The sequence below is a fragment of the Myodes glareolus genome, chromosome 13 (genome assembly GCF_982192425.1).
Source record: "Myodes glareolus chromosome 13, mMyoGla1.1, whole genome shotgun sequence".
In the NCBI taxonomy this organism is placed as follows: Eukaryota; Metazoa; Chordata; class Mammalia; order Rodentia; family Cricetidae; genus Myodes; species Myodes glareolus.
This window is the reverse complement of record NC_142038.1, coordinates 43,251,939-43,267,690: the sequence shown is the minus strand read 5'-3', so window position 1 is coordinate 43,267,690 and position 15,752 is coordinate 43,251,939. Positions and strand designations below refer to the sequence as shown.

Sequence of the window (15,752 nt, the reverse complement as noted above, 5' to 3'; positions counted from 1 at the left end):
CATCTTAATAACTTATCACTATACTACTAAATGAGTGCATCTCTCGAGCCTCATCATAGAAGCTTCTCTCTGAAGTGAATGTAGATTAACACAGAGTTCCACAGTTGGTCAAGGTACAAAGAAAAATAGTCTGTGGAGTTCTCAGTCCTGAATGGAACATCTATGTTACACTACCCCCTCCCAGGCATTTGAAACATTGTGGAAGAGTTGGCAGGAAGACTATAAGAACCAGAGGCAGTGGATGACCACAACCAAATAGCATTTCCCAGCCACAACAGGAATGCTGCACATATGAATGTGTAGAGTTCATAGCAGCTGACACAGACCTGTGCAAACTCTAACTAGATAAAATCTCAGTATGAAGGTGAAGTGGCTAAGTCCCACGTTTAGTTGAGGAGCTATTGGTAATTAATAACTGCTGGGAGAGAGAGCTAGTTTCATATTAGGGTGTGGCCCCATATATATATATATATATATATATATATATATATATATATATATATGAATGAGACATATATGTAAAAGTGTTTGTATATATAGAGATAAGAGACAATTGAATTCTGTTACATCCACTGGAAATTTCTTTGTTGCTCTGTTCTGACTCACAGACTATATAAGCTCTTGTAATAGTATCTGATCATTTTAGCAATGGCAAACCATTTTACTCTACATTATAGAGTCATTAATCTATCTTGAAGAAAATAAGAATAATATTTCAAGCACTATAGCTAAGGTTGGTGAAGAGGGTTGTAATATAAATAAAAGGGAAGTCACAAGCCATTTATTTCAGGAGAGGTGTACAGTCTACAGGGGCAAGACATATGATAATATATAGGGGGAATGATCACATTGACTTAGGTAATCCATGTGCTATTCATTAAAAACATGTTCATTCCAAACATGCTTTTAATCTGTAATAAGGTGAGAACCATATTGCTATGGTATAAAAGTGAATAATGCTATAAATAGGTGTCATTCTAATTTTGAAGATAAGTTAATGGAATAGTCTCTTTTTCAATGTTTTTGAAGTGACATTGATGATTACCAAAATGTTATGTTTATAGGCAATTCATAGAAATCCAGGGAAGATCACTTAGTTTAATGAAGTCTGAACAAATTAAGAGGTCAAATGAAAAATAGAAAAAAATAGCAACAAAGACTTCTACAGGCATATCTATTGCAAATAAAGCGTAAGATAGCTGAATGTGACTCAGAAAACCACGGCTATTGAAGAGCACGGCGAGGCATGATAGTGCATATTTAGGGTGAAGAGCTCAGGAGAGTGAGGCAGGTGGATCATGAATCTGACACTTGTCTGTGCTACACACCTCGGTCTTTCTTCCAAGAAATATGAAGAGTGCAAATTTAATGAATCTTCATCAAATCATATAATTTGTGGCATAAGAAGAATGCATAGCACAGGTCAATCTGGAAGAAAATCCTATGTGTGCCTTTCTATCATGGAGTTATTAAGAATAAAAGTACTGTGTAGTTGTGTTGAGTGCAAAGTTGAGAAGATAAAATTGCGACCATCTATCCAGGCACGATGGTAAATGTCTTCAATCCTAACACTCAGTAGGCAGAGGGGAAACTGGATTTCTGTGAATTCAAGAGCAGCCTGACCTACATAGTGAGTTCCAGACCAGCCAGGGCCACATAGTGAGACCTTGTCTCAAAAAGAAAAAACAATTCAAGCTGCTCTGTATCATTTTTTAGGTGAAACACTAATACATTAACTTAGGTGAAAGTTTACAAGGCAACATTTATGTACCAAAATTTATTAATTTATCCTCACTGTTCTTTTCATATGATTATCAGAAAACTTATGAAAATAACTATTTTTGTCACAATTATGATTCCTATTGATCAAATTGATGATATTCTGATTGTAAAGTCCAAGAGGCTGTCAATCATTTTTTAAAAATCTTTTAAGATTCCCTTTAATTATACACGGGAACAGCCAAATTTCAGGTCCATTACTGCCATGTCAATCATTTTGAAAGACACAAAAAGTATATCAAATTAAAATTTTCAAAAAGAAATAAAATGTTGAGATAAATGGAACATGTGATATATACATTTTAAATGAAGAGAAAAATTATTTGACATAACACACAGCTTTCTTATGCAGAGATTACATATAACATATAGCTTTCTTATGAAGAGATTGCATGTAACATATAGCTTTCTTATGAAGAGATTACACCGATACCCCATGTTTCAACTGGAAACATTTTACATAATTTTCCTATTTAATTTTTTATAATTTACCTCAGTGTATTTTAAATAGTAAAACATGTTTCTAGGCAGAATTTCCTACTATAACTATAACTTCCTTTTTGTTCATAGTTCTGTATTCTATAAAGTGTTCTGACATCTTATCCTTGGATAGGTCATACACTTACTAGGTTCATTTAATTTATATAAAGACATCTTACCAAAGATTTTAAACTTAAGGCTTTCTATTAAAACTTCTATTTTTAGCTTGAAGAATCAAGAAAATATTCAATGTTATTTATTCCAAACTCTCAATATAGTAACTTTTCAATGTTTTTAACAAAATGAAAGCAAAACATTGGCTTGATTGAAATTTAAAAATGGGAAATCACTGCCATTGGGCTGCATCAGTGACTTTTAAACCAACAAGCTTATTCCTGCCCTGAAATGTTCATTCTGATGGAGCTCTGGTGACAATGAAGAATGCCTCTCTCCTTCAAGTACATCTTGAAGATGTGGAAAATCCAAACTCCACCCAGGAATTCCATTCCCCTGTGGTTACTCACCTGGACCACAGACATGTAGGACCTGTCTGAAAGAAACATAAGAGGCAGGAGAACACCACCTGTGAGTCATCCTTTAATATAGTGGAGCCTTGGAGGGAACAAGCAGGGGGGATGTATTGGTTGCTAGGAAAATGTAGGTTACTGGAAGAAAGTAGCATCCTCCATTATACGATCTAAGGTGCGACTCACATAATTGTTTTCCCTAAGATTGATGGGGCCCGTGAGGCATTTCTTTAAGGTGGTGACGATCATCATAAATGCCTAAGGTGGATAGGACTGCACATGGTTTTAGAAGGAGATTTTTATAAAGAAGGTGGAGATCCCAACTCCATTCATGCTGTCTCTCTCTCTATATATATATAAGTCTGGGTGTTTATTCTGGGTTTCTTTGAAAGTGTCTTGACAGAGAACCTAAGCTGAGCTGAGCAAAGTGGCCTTGATCTGAGTGAGTGACGTGGCACCATGAAAATAGCAGGGGTCTTTCTGCTCCTGTCTCTGACACTTCTCTGCTTTGTCTCAGGTGAGTTTTTCCTTAAAATGAACATCCCACTGTTACACAGAGCCAGAAAGGAGGAATGTAGATCTTCCTCACATTTCAAAAGTCTCATGACTTTTATGTGAAAGAGCTGTTAAGAAAGACTATGCTAATGATGATGACTGTGGTAGTGATGATGACAATAGGCTGGTAAGATGGTAGGGAGTCTCATTCACAGAGCACATGCTTTGCTCTAGCCTTGGACTAAGGGTGGCTATAGCTCATCTCTGATTCTCTTGTAAGGAGTTCATAACCCTGTTCTTCATATAAAAAACTGTGACACAGAAAGGGAAATTATAACAAGTCAATAGAAACATAATCTTGATTGAGGTCTTAAGAACATCACAGTTGATGCTTATTTGTAAGTACAAATCTAGAAGATGAATAATCTTGCCTTTTCAGAGAAATGTTCCTGTCCTTTTTATTATTTCAAAGAGACTAAAGTAATTGAAATTAAATAGGACAGGGGGTAGACACTCAGTGTGGAAAGCTTTGAAAAGAAAGTTATGGAGTTTTAGAACGAAGATGCATACGCAACAAGATGAGAAAACTAATCCCAAAACAAGCAATATCTTAAACCACTTAGAGCAATGGATATGCATTTCATCAACTGAGGAGGTTCAAAGTCACACTGTAAAGTACATTCATCCTGAGATGAAAAGACTGTATTTCTAAGCCAAAGGAACCCCTTGATGAACATGTTTGTTAATAGACAGAGTGTCCACTGGGGTAAATTGACCCATCTTTCCCACTGGTACCCTATGTATCCTGTTAGATAGTCTTTTCTGTGTAAATACTAAGAGTTGAGACTAAGCTCGGTTGACAGAAGTTGGGTTTTCGTGGATGATGTATCATTTTCTGGGACAGAAGGTAATAAACTTCATTGCCTTTCAGGTTTCAAGTTAAAGATTTTTTAGTTTTCGATGAAATTAAGTTGGTAGAGAAAACTCACTCTAGTTAGTCGCATTTACAGAAACAAGTTCTTATAAAATATGTATTTAAAAATAGATGAAAGATTCCTGTAATATTGCTGAATAAGTTTGACTTTAAACTAACTAAAAATATTTTGTGAGGTAACAGAAAGTTAGACCTATGCTAAAACTTAGCCCTTGAAGTCAGTAGTCATCCTTTGTAGCTTATCTTTGTAGAAATGAATTTACTTTATCAATATCTAGTTTACAAAAGTACTGAGTTCTGTAGAGCATGGAAGCTTCCCAGACACATCAAATGTCACTGATGCTGACACTGAGATATGCTCAAGGATGCTAATGCTGAAACTGAAGAAGTTAGTTGAAGTCCTAGCATTTCCATTATTCAGTTCTAACATTTCTGGGGGGTTTTCTTCATGTATTAAATGAAAATGTACAATAACTACTCCTATATAGAGAAATAAATGAGAAAATTAATATAAAGTGTTTGACATAGTAGCTGATATACAATAAATGTGCAACAAATGTCTTAAATCAGTGCCATAATTAAAATACAATTGAGTAATTTTTCTTCAGTATGGTCAATATGAGTCTATCTCCTTCCTGCCTTGTCATTTCCTAAATATGGAACAGTGGGTAAATCCTCTTTTTTCCAAATACAGGTTTTTCAAAGTGAAACATTGAAAATAGCAATAATTAATTTTCCAAGACCATAAAAATCACTAACAATATTTACAAAATACAGAGTCCTAGGCATTGTCTGGGTTTACAACATAACTTTCAAAGAATGTGGCAGAAGACTCTGTACTCATAATAATCACTTACTCTGCCAGTTATGAATCAGTGCTGATAATAAAGCTTCTGGAAGACATGGTGAGGCCCATATAAAGTTTAAACGCTGAGTACTTTCCTACATCCATTAACGCATTGCATTTGGAAGTACCTCTGCATGTCATCCCTGAGTACTGGTCCATGGTGGCAGCAGCATCTGTCTGTACTTCCTCACTGAAGAAGTCTTGGACTTACACAGATGGAAGGTGCTGGTACATTTGCAGTTGCACCAAATGCATCACACACTTAAAACCATGGATGTTAAAATTAAGAAGGAAGGAGAGAGTGAGAAGTAAGGCTGCACAGGGACCCAGCTTCAGAAATTTAAAGAAATAGAGAAGACATAGAAAATGAGGCATCAAAAGAGGAGGGATCGGTGTTTAACAATGCATATTTGAGCCGTATCTTTAAAATTGAGTTTCAGTAGAAAAGACAGAAGGGTAATCCTGAGTACAGTAAACAGCTAACATCACCACTGACCATGGCACGTGCTTTTGACAGTAAAGGCAAATGCTTCACCTTGTAATTTTGGTTAAGGGATTCTTTCCAACTCCACTTCTATGAAGGGGGGCAAAGATGATAAAGTCATTCCCATGAATGAAAAGCAAGGCCAAAGTTTTGATATTAATCTCTAGATTTTAAACCTTTAGTAGTCTCTTAATCCTAATCTCCAACAAATGTGTCTCTTCATGGTCTACTGATCCCCAAGAAGGGAACAGACACGAAAACAAGACATTTTGAGGCTTTGAGACTTGGCCATCAATCAGAAAGAGGTGTGCGTATTTCTGCTAAATTTGTAGATTTTATTTTACACATTCAGAAATTACAATGTTTGGAATTTGTGCTGTTTTTCAGGTGCCTTTGGTCAAGGAGGGAAGGTGAGAACCCATCTGTATTTATTATTTTGCCCTAGGTAGAGCATGGCTGCTATTCCATTGTTAAAAAGAGGTTTGTCTACATTACGAAAGAAGGGCGAGTCGGGAGACCAGAAATGCCAAATTGAGAAATCAGATGAAACAATGGGATTTTAAACTACAATTTCTCATGGTATACAGTCTTAAATTTAAAGGATCTTAAGCCTATATTTTTATATATTGTCAGAGTACTGTGATTATGCACAGAAGATGGGTGTGAAAGAAAGTTTATGTCCTATTCTCAACATTATCAGGCTACTGAGCTGAAAAGTCTCTCAGTTCTCAAGGTTGCAAATGTCACAGCTGTCAAATTAGGCACTAACTCACCTAATAGAATTACAGTCATCATTAAACTGTACAAACAAGGCAAATCATTTGGAAAACTATAAAAAAAAAACTACGTGAATTAGTTACTGATCTGTAATTAACTCCCTCTAGTAGAGTTAGAAGAGAGGGCTTTTTCTTTTGTCTATTTGTGTTTGCTGAAGTAAAAATGCACATAATTTTGTGTATGGAGGATATATGCCTGCAGTGTTCAAATTTAAATACAACTTGGAGTTAAAACTCAGAATGAACATAGATTTTTTTTTTCATTAAGGTATTTTTTTCCTCTCAGGTTTATTCAACAGCCTTTTTTCTGTATTTTTTGATCTAACAATTGAAAACGTCTCCAAACAAGTGCCCTTTGCCCTGCTGGTCTGCTCTTCCTGTTGAGTGTTTCAACCTGATTTGGGTACTAGCTTTTCCAGTCTTAGCATGTCCAAAAACTCTTGGCATCAGCTTTTCCAGACAGGTTCCCAACTGATTGGGCATTCAAAACAGTTTTAAAAGCTACTTTTCAACTCTGTTGTGCAGATTATATTCGTAAGAGCTTATTTTATTGTCTCACAAATTAAGGTTCATCTTAAAATTGATGGTGTCTTGTAATTTATAAAGCAATCCCACGTGTGTTAGTGTTCTTATAGCCAACTCTATATCCTAAAATATATGTGCTCAAATAACTGTTATGCTACAGTTTATGCTAAAGTTAGAAGCAATTCAAAAGTCCCAAAGACTCAGCCAATATTTTTCATACTCCATTATGCTGTAAAATAAGATGATAGGAGCATTACACAAAAATCTAAAAGATTTAAAACTTAATCCCAGTTTTCTCATTAACCATCAGGTCACTTCCTTTCCTGGAATTTTCTTTTCTGAGAGTTTAATTGTTGCTTTCTGTTAGCCACCATCTTAGTCTGCTTGCCTCAGGGTCTGCTAACATGCTTTTTAAATACACGAATCCCCATGGAAGACCTTCAGTAACAGTTGAATTGTTCAGGAGTTTGAATCTGTATTCTAAACAACTGTACAGATGATACTTACACAGAACAAATTTAGCAATTAAAAAAATAAAACAGCAACCAAGATAGAGTGTGAAGTACTGATTTGGAATCAGACAAGGTGAATGACATCTAATTCGCGGTTACTTGTCATGTTTTTGGTTGATATCTTTCCCTTATCAGTACCTCCACTTTCACCTGTGAGGATGAAGTTTGAGGTCCGTTGCTATCTAAAGCCTTGTGCTGAACTAAATATTTGAATCATTGTGAACCAAGCCTGCACTGCCAAGGCTGCCACGTTGGATCTATAAAATAAGAGGAAGATTCTGCCGTTCAGGACCACACCCAAGCGACTTTATTCTTCCTTCTTCATGGCCAAGGGGAGGGTGGGGCCGAAGGAATTATTGATGCTAGGAGCATGCTGGCTCAAGTCAGACACAGCCAAGACAAAAGGAAGGCAGGTTTCCTCCAGCATCCAAGCCATTCTTCCCAGGCCAGGAATTTTGTCCATGACACATCTTCTGGGAAATTATAGTGTACACTCCTAATTATAGGCCTTTATAAATTTCATGTTCTTTTCCAAGCATTCTTCATGGTAACTGGGTGTTTTTTGTTATACCCATACATGTGGCCTCACCTCTGGGAAGGCTGAGGCAGGAGAATCATCTAATTGTAAGGCTAACTAGTTAATGTAATGAATGCCATACCAGACAAGCCTAGGCACCAGAGAGAATGAATGCTTTCTGCTTTTCTGTTATTTTCACTTTCCAGGCTCAGAGTTTAGATGTCTTACCCTTAAAGAGTCGTTTAAATGTGTGGCCCGAGCGACAGTTTCTTCTGCAGTGCTTTTTGGCATAACTAACTATTGTATTTTAAAAGATGGGTTAATTTTAGAATATTTGTAAAACAGCATCCTACTACTGAGTTTGAGGTTCTTGAATATTCCCAACTACCTTAGTTTTGCTTAAAATTAATGTACTGATAATATTTTTTGATTTCTTTTTTATTGATTTTATTGCGTTATAAATTTTTCTCTGCTCCCCTCCCTGCCTCTCCCCTCCCCTTCAACCCTCTCCCATGGTCCCCATGCTCCCAATTTACTCAGGAGATCGTGTCTTTTTCTACTCCCCATGTAGATTAGATTAATGTATGTCTCTCTTAAGGTCCTCATTGTTGTCGAGGTCCTCTGGGATTGTGACTTGTGGGCTATTTTTCTTTGCTTTATGTTTAAAACCCACTTATGTGTGAGTACATATGATGATTGTCTTTCTGGGTCTGGGTTACCTCACTCAATGTGATATTTTCTAGCTCCATCCATGTACTGGTGATATTTAAATGCAGTTTGAAGGGGTTGGAGAGTATCCCAAATGTAACCACAGGTGGAACAAAACCTTGAAGAGAATGTGGGTTACGTCTCAGCAGCAGGAAATGGGTGAGATCAAGTCCCAGGACTGCTGAGTCCCTATTGACTTCGCTGTAATCAGTATCACAGACCCATGTATTCTCTGCCAAAGACTTCAACCAGACTATTCTCTAGCCAAGTTGATGTGCTGGTTATTGTCATCCTGTCTTATACAAGGAATATGATGAAAATCATAGTTTAAAATAACATTTGTTCAAATGTAGAAAGGATTTGATACCAATAGGAAATCGCTTATATAGAACTGAACTTGCGGTATTGGTCAGATAAGAAATGCTAAGGACTTTTGCAGGCAGTAAATGGAACTAGCATAGAAGAGAAGAAAGAAAGAAAGAAAGAAAGAAAGAAAGAAAGCGAGCGAGCATTTCAAAGGGAAAATGGCAACTTCGGTCAGAGAGCAGCCTGAGGAAATTGAAGAGAAGCACTTTCATCAAAATGGATCACTTAGAATAAAAGTCTAGTTGACAGGAAAAGAAGACATGCTTCGGAAATAAGTAATCCTTAACTACGAATTAAGCCAGTGATTGCAAGTAATCCTCTGACATATGAAAATTAGAGAGTGAATTATTAATGAAAATTCAAAAATAAAAGTCTGGGCTGGATCAGTATTATTTGAGAAAATGTGTTCTAACAGGAAATATGAAAGAGTAAAAAAACAAAAAAAAATATTTGGAGAACAAGGGAACTGACATATTATAAATCTAGGAGTTTAAAAAGATTTTGATGGTCAAGAGTTGCATGTATCATAAGGAGCCAGTGTAAGGTTTATTAGTAGCAAGTATTCTCATGAGAATCATTTTTGCAGATCACTTCTAAGAGAAAAGAGGCACGTAAAAGAAGAAGGCTAATCTAGAACAGTAGTTCTCAACCTTCCTAATGCTACAACCCTTTAATACAGTTCCTCATGTTGTGGTGATCCCCAGCCATAAAATTATTTTCGTTGCTACTTTATAACTGTGATTTTGCTGCTATTATGAATCATAATATAAATATGCATGTTTTCCTATCGTCTTAGGTGACCCCTGTAAAGGGGTCACGACCCACAGATTGAGAATCACTGGTCTAGACAGAGGTGGGTTAGGAAGACTGGAGTTGACAAAGGATGCAGATGGATTGACTGGAAGTGATTTAAAAGACATCCCTTTTCCCTTTAAGCCCTTGTGCTTGTGTGTGAGAACATACATTTTCATTAGCTTGATCTATAAACTTAAGATGATTAAAATAGTAACCATCTCGAGTCTTTAGTTGACTTTATGAGCATAGGTGCTCAAATTTCAACAAAAGTAAATAATTCTATTGTCTCAATAAATACTGCTAATCTGAGTACTGAAATGTCCTACCTTTCCAGAACTTCTTTTAGCAGATAACAGTTCTTTGAGGAACCACAAGGGGGCAGGCCGATACTCAGTTTGATATCCAAGAATGAACTATAAATTTTCATAAGTATTCTTCTTGCATATATTGCAACCCGACCGCAGTTTCCTCTCCCTCCCATCCTCTCAGTATCTCTCCCCAACTGTCTCCCGAAGATCGACCACCTCCTCCTACCCTCAGAAAAGATCAAGCCTCCCAGGGAGATCTACCATATATGGCATAGCAAGCTACAGTAAGACCAGGAACATCATACCATCAATGTTGGACAAGACAACCCAGTAGGAGGAAAATAATATCACAAGAAGGTAAAAGAGTAACAGACAGCCCCCGCTCCCACTGTTAGGAATCCCACAAGAACACCAAGCTATACAACAATAACATATGCAGAGGATCTAAGTCAGACCCTAACAGGCTCCCTGATCTCTGCAAGCCCCCCGTGAGTCCCTGTCCCTGAGATTCTGTGGACTGTGTTCTCATGGTGTCCCTAACCTCTCTGGTTTCTCCGCACCACCCCCGCAGTCCTCCCTGAGCTCTGCCTAATATTTGGGTGTGGGACTCTGTGTCTGCTCCCATCAGTTATTCGGTGAAGTCTCTCTGGTCTCTTTGATGATGGCTCTGCTAGGCTCCCGTCCCAGAACACTGCAGGCAGGCCAAACTGTAGGTGGCAAGTTTTATGGTTAGGATGGTGCCCTAATTCCTTTACTTGAGGCCTTGCCTAGTTAACGGATGTTGGCCGGTTCAGGATCCCATGTACCCCATTAACAGGAGTCTTGGATAGGGTTTCTCTTGTAGATACCATGGAGTTTCCATTGCACTCAGTTTCTACCTTGCCCCAAATCCCCACCCCTTAATTTCCAGTCTTGGGAACAGGAAGGATCAGGTGAGGGGGAAGGAGAATATACTGGAATAAACGACTGATATAAGTCTTGAATATCAAAGAAAATTGAGTGGTATTTTTTTGTTAAATCTGAAAGCAATCCAAATATTAAAATATAAATCACAGTAAAATAGGGAAACAACTACACCAAAATTCTGCGATATGATACAGTTTACATGGCTGTTGTTTATGATAATACTCTTCCACATAAAGCTTGATACTTTACAAAGTGTTTTTAGAGGTGTAATTATTACATCGGTCACACAAAATAGGTGTTACTAGTCTCTTGTTGTATACATTAGACATTTAAACCCAATGAAAAGAAGCTGATAAGTATGAGAAGCAAAATTCAAGTCTAACTCAGTCTAATTACATCTGGGGACCAACTGCCTCAGAGCACAATTCTTTGGATGCATTTTAATTAGATCCAGAGTGCATCTCAGTTCTCCTAAAACGCTAATGCTCCACGAATGGAACCTAAAAGAGAAAAGGTAACTGTATCATCTCCCCCAATCTAGATCTGCTTTAGCCTCCACTAAGAAGCACATAATTTGAATGTCATTCAGGCACCTACAACCATATTAACAGGATGAAACTCAGGTAGATGAAAGGCATGGCAATAATAAATCTTAATGTCTCTCCTCATGCGGTAGTTCTCAGGGTCTCGTTCTACCCCTCACGCTGCCATAGCATTTGGTGACTCTTCAATTTCCAGGTTCTTCTTCTGATGCCAACAATCTTGCTTAACCTTTTCAGTGAATGCAGAGATGCAGAGTCCTCCCTTATATACAGAAGAAGCATTGAGGCAAGAAGGATCACATTTCTCATCCAGCTGAAGAGCTAAAGACAGGGAAAGCTTCATTTGAAACACTTCATTGAAAGAAGTCGTAGCTACTCTGAGACCATCTAAGCTAGACAGTCCACTAGGGTATCAGTGATGGAAAATATCAGGTTATATGACTGGAAAAAACTCCTGTAGCTTTCTTAAGAAGAGGCCACCAACAAAGAGGCATCTTTCTGCAGTCCATTCCGGGACCATTTTAAACATTCCATAATAATGATGCAAATCCCTATGCCATATTTGGTCTCTGAGACAGCCCTAAGAATCTTGCTTGGAACAAGGCATGGGAGGTGTCGAAGAGATGCTTTCTTCATCGGAGTAATTAAAAACACAGGAATCGTTTCACTTAGGATAACACAACCAACAACAGAGAAAGTTCTAGAACACACTTCTCAGCTCACTGCAGGTTCCTGAAGCACCCCACTAATTAACAGTGTTGAGATCTCCGTCGTGAGGCAGTTTGTTCCCAGGCTGGCTGATCAGCATGAATTTCTTTATTAAAACCCTTTGCTCTTCCTAACCTTTTTCCAAGCGGCAGGACAAGGTGATGGGTGAACTTGAGGAGGGCTGAGGGGATGAGAAATACTCAAAGTGACTGCTCTCCCCAATCACCTGTCTTTGTAGCTGTTTTCCCAAGGGAAAAGAGGCTGCATCAATTGTGGTGTTCTTTGAAGAATTTCCCATGCAAAAATTTGGGCAAAATAGTGTCTGTCATTGTAAACAAGGGATTCCTCCTGCTATGGCTCATAGATTTTACTACTATCCTATTTCCTAAACAAGGTATACAACATGATGTTAAAGGATAAAATAAATAAAATGATACTATGGAAAAGCTACTATATCTATTACTCCAAATAGTTAATCATTTTTTGTGACAATAACAGCTAAAATCTACTCATTTAACTGGAATTATAGTACAATATAGTTATAGTATCTATAACATTTATAAAACTGATAAACTCTATTAATGAAATCTGTGTGTTCTGATCATAACTGTAGTCAAGGACACAACGTGACACTGAGTCTAATTCTCTCAATAAGGATACATTATTAAACCACAGTAGATTATTGGAAATTCTGGACTCAAATGAGAAGGAATATGTTCAAGCATGGGTAAGGCCATCAATTCCAAAAATGCTCTAGTCTCTTATCTCTCAGTGGAATTTCAGATTTAAATGAAGCAATATCTTTGAAAATGATTAACTTGAAGGTACTGAAAACCATGAGAATATTATTTTAGTGGAGGGAGAAATAGATTAAAGCTTTGTTCATATGTAAATATTGCTCTGTTACTCCTGATATCTGAAGTTTTGTTCAATGGATTTCATGTTGTCAATATCCTGGAAGTAAAATTACACCAAGTATCGATTATATTTTTCTTGTATTGACAAGCATCTTACTGCTACTAATTAATTTCTTTCGATTAGTGTAATGGATAGGATGTTATTACCATAGATACTACCATGCATTTCTGTGATAGCAGCTCTTAATTAGATATAACAAATGTGTTCATAAGTCTGAATGAAACCTAGAGATCTTTCTAAACACAGAAGTTTAGGGGACCATTAATAAATTACTATAGTACTCAGCAAAGCTCATATTCTACAAACATGTTCTTTGAGTAAGTCAGTACAAAGGCATTAGAATCTTGTTTTCAGAATATAAAGGGGTATTACATTCACAGAAAAAAACTAAGAAGCTTCAAGTACTGTCTGGAAACTGTCCTGCAAGGATCATCCATGTTTTCATAGTATGCTGAAGTACTATTAGAATACATTAACACAAGACTTGTTATTAAAGAATTGGTATATATTACCCAAAACTACTCTCAACTACATGAATTTAATGTTGAAATAAAAAGTCTTGTAGCATTTGGCCTTATTAATTTACTCAAGTAAAATAATGTGTTTCTCGTGTTCCTATTGCTTAATAAAATGTCTCAGTGAAGCAAAATGTTCTACCTAAGTATCTATTTCAGGATACATTATGTTAAGCTTCTGTTCCTAATCTATTAGACATGCTATTATTGATGTTGTTTTTCCATTGTAGATTAATTGTGGTGAGTTCCATAACCCCAATGTCTTCTGTACTCGGGAATCTGACCCACTCTGTGGCTCTGATGGTCAGACATATGGAAATAAATGTGCCTTCTGCAAGGCATTGGCGTAAGTCTTGTTCTCACCATACCTGTCTTGTGAGCATAAACTTCCAAAGATAGATTAATATTTTTGAGCTATCCAAGCATGTTATTATTCATATCTCCAATGGATACTGAAAAAAAATACACCTTCAGAAAATGGATTGAAAAGAAATATCTCAAAAGTGAATAAAACAAATATTTCAAAGCACTTTAACTATTTTGTACCTATGAAGCATTTGGGAATTTCTTTGTAATACATATTGCATATAGCAATTTACCTTTAATAAGTCTTATACTTTTCATTATTTTATTTTATTTAAATATTTATTCATTTTTGTTTTATGTATATGAGTGCTTTACCTGCATATATGTCTGTGCACCATGTACATGCCTGATGCCCAGGAAGGCCAGAGAGGGCATCAGATTCCCTGGAACAAGGGCTACAGTTGGTTGTAAGCTGCCATGTGGGTTCTAGGACTGAAGCCCAGGTCTCCTGCAAGAGCAGCCAATGTTCTCGCAAACACTGAGCCATCTTTTCCAGCCCCATTTTTTTTCTTATTTAAAAAAATAGGTTAAAATGTCAATATTGATCTCAATATGTAATCAGCACATTAATGTGTAATCTGTCTATGCAATTCATAGCAAATCTCCACAGAAGTTTGAGGTACAGGATGAGATTGCGTGAATGGAAGGACAAACACCTGATAAAAACTTGCATCTATAGTCTGCTATAAAATGCAAAACACTTCAAGGCTTTGCTCCTTTTCTTAAATATTCTGCCGAGACAACCATGATTTTGGCTGATTGGCATATTTCTCCTCCCGTCTACATTTCACTCCTCAACAATGAGTAATGACTATTGAAAGTTCAAGACTAAGAGCTGAGATTAGTCTAAGATTCATTCTTTTCACTCTTAGATGAATGGATTCAATTCACTTCTGCTGAATAGCAGTTAGATACCAACAAAACCCAATAATCAGATAGGTGGTACCATTAAAATTGCCCTGGGCACCATGACAAACTATGAAGATACTGCATTAAACATATATTTGTCATTTTTTTTCCATAGGAAAAGTTCTGGGAAAATCAACCTAAAGCATCATGGGAAATGCTGACCGTGAGCTGGTGTTTTGCCAGCTTGCCAATCCTCTCACCTTTATTGTTTTGATTTCTACTTTTACTTTTCTCTGGCAAATCCCATAAATTCAAAAAAAAATAAAACAACTTTTTCTCTGTGTGGGTCTTGTGTAGGTCAATATGTCTGTTTCCTTTAATTTGTCAATAAAGTAAATTCTGCAGAATTGATTACCCTTTGGTCTGGGTTTAATATAACAACTGATACAACAGACAATACTGAACTTGACTCAATCATTTGAATCAAAATCTTCTTCTCTCATCAAAATACACTGTCCGTCACAGTAGAGTCCTGTGAGAATATCTCTCCTCTACCACATTTGGAATTTTCATTGTAATAGTAAAGCTAATATCAATGCTATTCCACAATATGCTATTTAAATGTTAATCAGAAGATATTGATGTTTCTTAATATCAGTAAAGATACTTTACATAAAACCAAAATATGGATCATCTATGGTGTTTGTTTTTAACCATCTTTGAAATAATGTATTTGGGCTGTGTAACACTGAAATCCATAAAGTATTTGGCCTCCTGAAAACATCATGAGGCACTCTGAATGAGAAGTTTAAGAATGCTCAAGATGAACAGTGAATATTTAACAAATGTTGATTATTCAATAAAGAGTATGTGAAAATTTTCTTAATGAAAAGTA

At 36.6% G+C, this 15,752-nt stretch overlaps 1 protein-coding gene across 3 annotated transcripts in view; it reads left to right on the top strand.

Annotated features, from left to right (window-relative positions):
- Positions 1-15,268, top strand: part of Spink6 (serine peptidase inhibitor Kazal type 6) — a 28,286-nt gene extending 13,018 nt beyond the window's left edge. Inside the window, exons 2-6 of one of the 3 annotated variants that reach the window (XM_048419523.2) lie at positions 3,179-3,303; positions 5,934-5,956; positions 12,865-12,936; positions 13,873-13,988; positions 15,033-15,268. In XM_048419523.2, the coding sequence (XP_048275480.2) occupies positions 3,246-3,303; positions 5,934-5,956; positions 12,865-12,936; positions 13,873-13,988; positions 15,033-15,078 (315 nt within the window). In that variant the 5' untranslated portion in view covers positions 3,179-3,245 and the 3' untranslated portion in view covers positions 15,079-15,268. Of the gene's footprint in view, positions 1-3,178; positions 3,304-5,933; positions 5,957-5,995; positions 6,126-12,864; positions 12,937-13,872; positions 13,989-15,032 lie in introns of those variants that run through there. The other 2 variants (XM_048419524.2, XM_085676553.1) reach the window with 2 other exon arrangements.
- The last annotated feature ends 484 nt before the right edge of the window (positions 15,269-15,752 follow it).